Source organism: Lemur catta, chromosome 4 (assembly GCF_020740605.2).
Source record: "Lemur catta isolate mLemCat1 chromosome 4, mLemCat1.pri, whole genome shotgun sequence".
Classification (NCBI taxonomy): domain Eukaryota; kingdom Metazoa; phylum Chordata; class Mammalia; order Primates; family Lemuridae; genus Lemur; species Lemur catta.
This window is the reverse complement of record NC_059131.1, coordinates 58,040,744-58,049,271: the sequence shown is the minus strand read 5'-3', so window position 1 is coordinate 58,049,271 and position 8,528 is coordinate 58,040,744. Positions and strand designations below refer to the sequence as shown.

Here is an 8,528-nt window from a genome sequence, read left to right as displayed (position 1 = left end):
GACCATATATTATGATTCTACTCATATGAAAATGTTCTAAAATTGACAGTGGTGATTACTGCATGTAACTGTAAACATGAAATACCACTGAACTGTACACTTTAAAGTGGTCAACTGTATGGTATGTGAATATTTCAATAATTAAAACTGTTAAAAAAAATTTAACTGATTTTCAATCTAGGACATTTATTTGAACTCCTGAGCACCAGTGGCACTCTGTAAATTCTGGAACCACATTCTGGTGACATGGTGGAAAAATGAAGAACAAAATTAATGAAAGGACTGCAGTTTAGAATGCTGGCAGGGAAGATCAGGAATGCCTGTGACTAGGCCTGGTGGCTCTCCAGTCATGGGGGCAAGAACAAAGGCAAGATTATAAAACACATTAGACTAAAATTGACCAAAGACCTTTATTCTGGTCCTCGTTATTCCATAAGCCACTTATGCAGAACAATTTCTTCATCTCTGCTCCAAACAGCAGCAGCTGCATCCAGGCCTAACATGGAAGACAGATATAAGTAGTGGAAGACTTTGTAGAGAAAAGCTACCAGATGAGATCTCTGCTTATCCCGGTGTAGGTGAAGGTAGAATAGGAAGAGTGTCTGTAAGTGCAAAGACTCTGTTCTTCAAAGCTGAGGCCCATAGAGAGGGATGAGCTGAAGGATGCAGATGAAGGCTCACAAAACTGCCCGGCTCAGCAATCAATCCAAAGTACCTGAACATACAAAGAACAGTCAGTAAAGCAAGGTGCCTGCGGATTAGTGTAACAAACTGGACAATGTGAAAGCAGAAGGGGCTTTGATTTTGGCAGCAGTTTTCTAAGACCAAAATACTAATTTTGAGGAATATCTATCCAATAGATCCCTGGGAAGAAACATGTCATTACAGGGAGTGGGCAGTTAGGAATTAAGCATGCTGGTTTGGAGAGTTAGAATTAAAGGTAAGAGAAGGGCTAAGAAGCTGTTGTCAATGAACATTTGTGAAGACCATATAAGGGGAGACTGAGTGATACAAAATAGTAAAGAGCATATAATCTTTTTAGAAAGTTCCGGTTTCAGACAGGGGACTGAGCCCACAAGTTTGTCTGCACCCCCTACCCAAGATTCCATTCAAAAGGAAAAAGGATTTAAAAGGTATAAATCTACAACAAAGGATAGGGGCTCAGCAGCAGTTACGGGATTTCAACAAAAAGGTGAATAACAGAAATCTGACTGAAGTATGTTTATAAATAGAGCAGAGGAAAACTTAGCTTAGAATGAACACAGAGGGAGCTGCAGCCAAGGAGGGGGTCTGCATGTCTAGGAGAACCACAGGGAGGCTCCAGACTCAGTCACCAGGAATGACAGAAAGAGACTCAAGACAAAAAATGGGTTAATGACCCATGGGTCTGTATGAGAAACAGCTGCTCGCTTCTCCCTACAACCCTTCCTACAGGTAACACTACCAGAAGGCACGCATTTAAACCTAACTTGGAAACCACATTCTGGAAAAAAAGGTCACGGCTCTCTTCTAAAGAACCAAATGGACTATCTGGAGAAAACTAAAGCAGCTTCTGAAAATGCCAGCTCCTCACAATAAAGCCTTCTGCATTCTGGCCCTGGGTACCCCCAGCATAACATCTGGTCCGACCTCTGTTCACCCTAAAGTAAAGCTGCCGGGCAACAACCACCATCCACCCCCACATCCCCCTTGCAAACAGCCTTCTTATTCCTTCATTCTTAAGAGAATGAAAATCACCAGGTATTTGAAGAAAGTCTACACAGTGAAAGGAGAGACAAAAATGTATTGGAGATACATTCAAGGAAAAGAAAAACAAAACAAAGCAAAAATACCTATAATTGGGGGAAAAAATTAGTCTTTTTTATAATGGCAAGTTCTTGCTGAAATCAACTCATAAAGCTAAATAAAATTCTTCAGAAATTGAAGCAGGGGGATCACTTGAAGTCAGGAGTTTGAGACTAGCCTGGGCAAACTGCAACACCTTGCCTCTACAAAAAATTTTTTAAATTAAAAAAAAAAAATAACCAAGCATAGTGGCGCATGCCTGTAGTCCTAGCTACTCAGGCAGCTGAGGTGGGAGGATTGCTTGAGCTCAGGAATTCAAGGTTACAGTGAGCTATGATGGTGTCACTGCACTCTAGCCTAGGTGAGAGAGTGAGATCCTTTCTCTAATTAAAATAAAATAAATAAGCATTTTCCTTAGCTCTTTATAACTTATAAAATCAATTATATTTCTACATACAGCAACAGTTAGAAAAAAATTTTCTTTAGAAAGATACCATTAACAATAGCATCAAAAATATTAAGTACTTAGAGAACATCTAACAAAGTATGTCAAGATTTCTTCAGGTAAAAGATTTTATTAAAAAACATTAAAAACCTAAATAAATGGAAAAGTAGACCATGTTTATAAACTAGAAGATTCACTATTGTTAAGATTACTCCCCTAAAGTAATCTATGGATTCAATGCAATACCAATTTATATCCCTTTTTGTGCAATTTGACAACCAGATTCTAAAATGTACATGAAAATACAAAGAATTAAAAATAGCCAAGATACTTAAAGAACATGGTAGGAAGACTTGCTCCCTCAAATTAAACTACCATAATTGAGAGTGTGGTATTGATGTAGGAATACACAAATAGACAATGGAAGAGAACAGAATGGTCAGAAACAGTCTTAATTTATCAAAGGTTACAATGCAAAGCAGTGAGATACTGACATGGACAAGTGGACATCTAAATATGAAGAAATAAATGAAACTCAACCCGATATACAAAAAGTCAGCTCCACTGTTATAAAAGACAAAGCTCTTGATTTTAGCATATAGGACAATGCCTTCATGATCTTGGAGCAGGGAAAATTTTCTTGAACAGGACACAAATAGCACCAGCTACAAAGGAAAAGAATTGATACATTTAAATACCTTTACTTAAGAACTGATATTTATCAAAAGATAACCTTCTACAGAGTGAAAAGGCAAACCATAAACCAGGAAAAGATATGTTTCCCAAATACTGGAAAAGATTTTTAACCAAAACATATAAAGCATTGTTAAAAATCAACAAGAAAAAGGACAAAACATCCAATAGAAAAATAGGACACCCCACCCCCAAAAATGGACATGCATATGAAAAGGTGCTTAATGTCACTGGCTATCAGGGCAATACAGATTAAAATCACTACACAATTATCATTTACATTCATACCAGCTTGTTAAAAACCAAAAACTCTGATAATACCAAGTGTGGGTGAGAATGAGGAGCAATGGGAATTATCATACACTGCTGGTAGGGATGTGAAATGGTACACAGGAAGTTCAGCACCACCTGCATAAGACGGAGATATGCACACCCTATATATCCTATGATCCAGCAGTTTTATATATTTTATACACACATGCACACCTACCCTAGAGAAAAACGTACAAGATTGTTCATAGCAAATTGTTTATAACAGCCAAAAGAAAGGGTTACCCAAATATCAACATTAAAATTGTTCAGTTGTGGTACTACCATATAGCAAAGAAAATGAACAAACTAGAGCTGTGCACAGCCACACAGATGAATCTCATAAATGTGTTAAATTAAAACAGCTATGGGACAGATGATGACCAATGAATAAATATAGCTTGGTTCCATTTACAAAAACTTAAAAAAAAAAAAAAAACTAAACCCTAGTGTCTAAGGATGCATATTCATGTGGTAAACTATAAAGAAAATCAAGTAATTACCAAAAACATCAGGGAACAGGGAAAGGGGATGAGAACAGATGAAGAAGGAACATTATGTAGGACTTCTGGGGGTTGACAATATCTTATCACTTGGCCTAGATGGCGGTTACAAGAGTGTTCATTTTATTATTTATTGACTGTACATTTATAGCACACACTTTACAAATGTGTTACATCTCATAAGACTTAGAAAATATATATACACACATACAAACATATTTGCATAAGACATCCAGAAGATTGCACAAGAAACTAGTAACTGTTGTCTGTAGAGAGGGGACCTGAATGAGGGATTAAGGGACAGAGGGTAGGGGAAAACTATTCACAGCACTGGTTTTCAACTTCTACAATGGACCATAGATAAAATATGGAAGATTTAATTATGCTAAGATATAAACATTACCAGCCTTGACCATATCAAAGTACTAGTATAAACAACACAAACTGGAGCTAGAAATGAGCTGAAAGGGAGAAAGGAGGGGATAGGTGTACTAATAGTCATACCTTTCAAAGTAGGGAGTCAACAAATACATTGAAGGTTGTATGACAACAATAAAAGATATTTTGATATGTTATATAAACTATAAAGGTAAAAAAGAAACTAAAACTAGTGCTACAACTACCAAAAATCAGAAAGGAGGGAGTGAATTTATAGGATACTATAGGTTAACCAAATCTTAATTTTTCACTGCAGGAAGTCAATACATAATGTCTACAGATAAATCAAGGGATGAATACATTAGTTAGGAATATAAGTTACCACCAGAAAAGCTAAAAAAAGAAGCAATAAAACAGTGGGCGGACAGCAGACTGACTTCATTATAAGCCATTAGGTAACTATCTGATTTTTAAGCATGGGTATGTATTGCCTTGCTTAAAAATGGAAAAAAAAAAATTTTATCTGCTTATGCCATACACATCTAAGGACATAAGAACACTTATTTTACCAGGTACAAAATAATATAATACAGACTGAATCCACAGGGACTACAATGGCTAAAATTCAGACCTACCAATGCAAGACAGAGCAGAGAGATTCGATTACAGACATAATTAGAGCAGAGGAGGAAAATGAACACATCAACCATTCAATAAATGACCATTTAATAAAAATCCAAGCCAAGCACCATGCCATGGTAGAGGCTAGAATGGAACACTGCATAAGAACTCTCCACAGAGCAGCAGTATTATGTATTTAAAATACAAATTTGAACACATCGCTCGTCTCTTTGAAAAGCTGGTAATTAAAAATGAACAGGTAAAGTAGGCTCCAAAAATACTTGACTGGGGAACTTACAGGGAGTCCATCACAAGAAGCTCCATGACTTAGGTAGACAACTAACAAAACTTATCTTTAAGAAAAATGAGCACACACAAACAGAGGCTAAAGGAAGATCTACAAATTAAGAGAATACTCAATAATTTAGGTATGAAGCTGGCCATCAGAATGTATCTAATAAGACATTTAAGAAATATCTATCAAAGAACCAGGGGCCTAGGTTGATATGGAGATGCAGAACAAAGGAGTGAAAAAGAGTGGAATAATCAAAAAAAGATTTCTGAGGGTAATAAGGGTTGAAAGAGGTAATGGGAACACCATACTAGGGTAAAGGTGAGAATGAATTGGGAACACATGGCTTCTGCAAAGCTATCCAATCAAAATATAGTCATGTACCAGCCTGAGCAAGAGCAAGACCCCGTCTCTACTAAAAAATAGAAAGAAATTAGCCAGATAACTAAATATATATATATATATATATATATATATATACATATAAAAAATTAGCCGGGCATGGTGGCGCATGCCTGTAGTCCCAGCTACTTGGGAGGGTGAGGCAGTAGGATTGCTTGAGCCCAGAAGTTTGAGGTTGCTGTGACTAAGGCTAACGCCACCGCACTCTAGCCCCGGCAACAGAGTGAGACTCTGTCTCAAAAATAAATAAATAAAGTCATGTGTCACTTAGTGACGGGGACACATTCCAAGAAATGTGTCACATCTTCAGGCGATTTCGCCATTGTGCAAACATTATAGTGTACCCAGATGGTATAGCCTACTTCACACCTAGGCTATATAGTGTAGCCTGTTGATCCTAGGCTACAAACCTGCACAGCATGTTACTGTACTGAAATACTGTAGGCAACTGGAACACAATGGTAAGCATTTGTGTGTCTAAATATAGAAAAAGTAATGCATTTCACTATGATGTTAAGACGGCTCCATCACTGGGCAATGGGAATTTTTCAGCTCTATTATAATCTTAAGGGATCACCATCATCTATTTAGTCAGGTGACCAAAAAGTCATTAAGCAGCACATGACTGTATGTGTAGTGAAGAGTAAGCTGATCACATTTAGGAATTAAGTAGAAGTAGCTCTGAGAGAAGGTAGCTAATACCTCTAAGAGAGGTATTTCAAATATTTACTATTCCAATGACAAATTTTAGTGCCCAAGTTAATCCATGACTCCTAAGAACAAATAAATACAGGCAAGTACAGAATTTCACTGCAACAAAATCATCATTTTACACAGACTGTTGATGAAAAAGGAACAAGAGGTAACCCTTTAAATGCTGACAATTGTTTCTGACCTCTAACATTATGATAATGAGGCAAGATTTTTATTTAGGGATGGAAACCAAAGTAGGAATCAAACTTTTCAATCTATCTAACGCCACTAGGGACTAGGGTCTTTACAGTCCCTCCCATTGCTTTATGGTTAGCAATTTTCCAGTAGAAATTCTGATTCCCCAAGAAGGAAACTCAACCTGACTAGGCTTAAGTTAGTTTTTCCTATCCTAATAACAAGTAGGGAGAGAGAATTATTCCTACACAAGAACAAGACATCCATTTTATAAGGTTTTGAACTCACGTCAGTAACATGAAAAATACAGGTGGAAACGATTGCCGACTGATAGAGAACTCACCTTCCAGAAAAGCAAATTCATCCACCGCTTCTATTGCATTATCTGAAACACAAGGTAAAGGGAGACCTGACTGACTCGTCATACGGACATCAGTCCACAAACACCACAATCCACACAGTGAAGGGCATGAGGCTTTACACAAATGAGGGATTTATAAGATGCAGCCCTTGCTGTCTTGAGATCCATTTCTACTCCACCACCAACTCTCACTGGTCTCTCTACTACAGCAAGAAAAGCCTAGGCAAATACTATTCAACAGGGGGGCAGGAAGGATGCAACCCTCTGACAACCCTAGCTTACTCCTAAATTTATTTATTCTCTTTGCTCTAAAAGTCATCAGAGAAGAGTATAGCAATATAACAGGGAGTGTGAGAATACAGTATGTGAAAGCTTGTGAGGGTTACCAGTCAGAAATCAAACCCCCATTTGCTAGGTTAAAAAAAAAATGTCTTTTTCTGGTACAATATGGCAGAAGGTATGAAGGGTCAGCTTTGGCAACCCCCAGACACCTTTCAGTCTCTGCCCCACCACTCACCCCTCCAGGCCCCCAAAGCATAAACTATAAAGGTAGGGCTTTCTGACATTGTGGCAAGCCAACAGAAAACATCATGGGGGAGACCCGGTGGCACCTCTCAGACCAGAAGGAAAGGGAAAGCCTAGCCCAGCCCTCCCTTGGCTGCCCCCAGACACCCCAGTGCCACTCTACCCAAATCTCTCCTCTGGAGGGTTTTCCTCTTTCCTTGTTGAGCACAGCAGTAGGCATCTTTTGCAATGGTCTCCACAAACAGTTCCTGTGAAGCAAACAAGCAGAGTTCTTACAATGTGTTATAGCACACTGAGGAGGTGAGCACTTCGGTTTGCGAGTCAGGGGAGGGAGGGAGAAGGGAGGCTCAGGCGCACGGGGATGTTCTGGAAGCTAAGGTGGTCCCGGACTTCAGGAAGGTGGATTCGGCCACCCTCTCCTCCAGTAGACCAGAATGCCACGTCCCTCTTCCTTACTTTTAAATCAACTCCACTCACTCACTAGAGACTCCCACAAGTTCTGTGTTAGGCATTGGAAATGAAAATTAAAGTCGTTGCCCAGGCCCTTAACAAGAGGCAGATGTGTTAACAAACCAATACAACTCCTAGGGGTAGGAGATTCCCCGCCCCCCGCAGCTGGGTCCACACTCCGGTCTCAGGATCCCGCCCAGGCCGCCGCCGGCCCCGCCCCTCGCCACGCTCCCCCGCCCGCCCTCGTGCCCTCGGCTCCCGTCGCACCGCCGCTCGCGCCAGAATGAAGATGGCTTCCTGTCCCGCTAGCGTCACGTCGGGGTCCGCCTTAACCAAGGCCTTCACTCGCGCCAGAGGCAGCCTCGAGAGACGAGCCCCGGGCGCACTCGTCGGGGCTTGGGGCTGCGGGGCCGCTGCCTCCCCACCAGGTCCTTCCTCCTCCCGGGGAGTCCCGCTTCCAGTTGCCGCCGCCGCCGCCATCCCAGCCCTCAGCGTGCTGCGCGCGGCCGCCGACTGTGCGCGCGCAGGCGGCGCAGGCCCGTTTCCCGCGCGAGCTGGAGGCCACGCCCTTTCGGCGCGTGGCTCCGCCCCTGCGTGACAGGGCGCTCTGGGGAAGCCCTGCAGGCGTGGACAGGGCACGGTCTCTTCCGCCGCGCCCAGCCACCGCTGGGCTCTAGCTGACTCGGTGGTGGTTCTTGGAGCCCCTCCGACCTAGTTGAGACCAGGCACCACTTCTTAATTAGCCAGTGTGATGGCTGTGCCGGGCTGGTGATGGGAGGATCGCCCTGGTCTGGAAAAACCTAGACCCTGCCCGCGAGAGAGTCTCCGTCAATGCAGAGTGTTAACCTAAGGCTGAGAAGGGCACGTGTCCGTGTC

General features: G+C 41.3%; 1 protein-coding gene across 2 annotated transcripts; it reads right to left on the bottom strand.

The window, feature by feature from the left end:
• Positions 1–391: 391 nt before the first annotated feature.
• On the bottom strand, positions 392–8,187 carry POLE4 (DNA polymerase epsilon 4, accessory subunit). Of its 2 annotated transcripts, XM_045549939.1 has the most exons (4): positions 7,920–8,184; positions 7,366–7,450; positions 6,660–6,701; positions 392–715 (listed from the first exon to the last, which is right to left on the bottom strand). In XM_045549939.1, the coding sequence occupies exons 1-4, from the start codon at positions 8,130–8,132 to the stop codon at positions 702–704; spliced, it is 354 nt and encodes a 117-aa protein (XP_045405895.1). In that variant the 5' UTR covers positions 8,133–8,184; the 3' UTR covers positions 392–701. The 2 variants fall into 2 exon arrangements, with proteins under 2 accessions (XP_045405895.1, XP_045405896.1); XM_045549940.1 differs by lacking the exon at positions 6,660–6,701 and having other exon boundaries at positions 7,920–8,187.
• Positions 8,188–8,528: the final 341 nt, after the last annotated feature.

Coding starts and splice junctions, on each gene's coding strand:
- POLE4 (XM_045549939.1), bottom strand. CDS start 8,132: ATGGCGGCGGCGGCGGCAACTGGAAGCGGGACTCCCCGGGAGGAGGAA. Junction 7,451..7,919: donor TCATTCTGGCGCGAGCGGCG/GTGCGACGGGAG, acceptor TTTGCTTCACAG/GAACTGTTTGTGGAGACCAT. Junction 6,702..7,365: donor CCTCCAGAGGAGAGATTTGG/GTAGAGTGGCAC, acceptor CTTGTGTTTCAG/ATAATGCAATAGAAGCGGTG.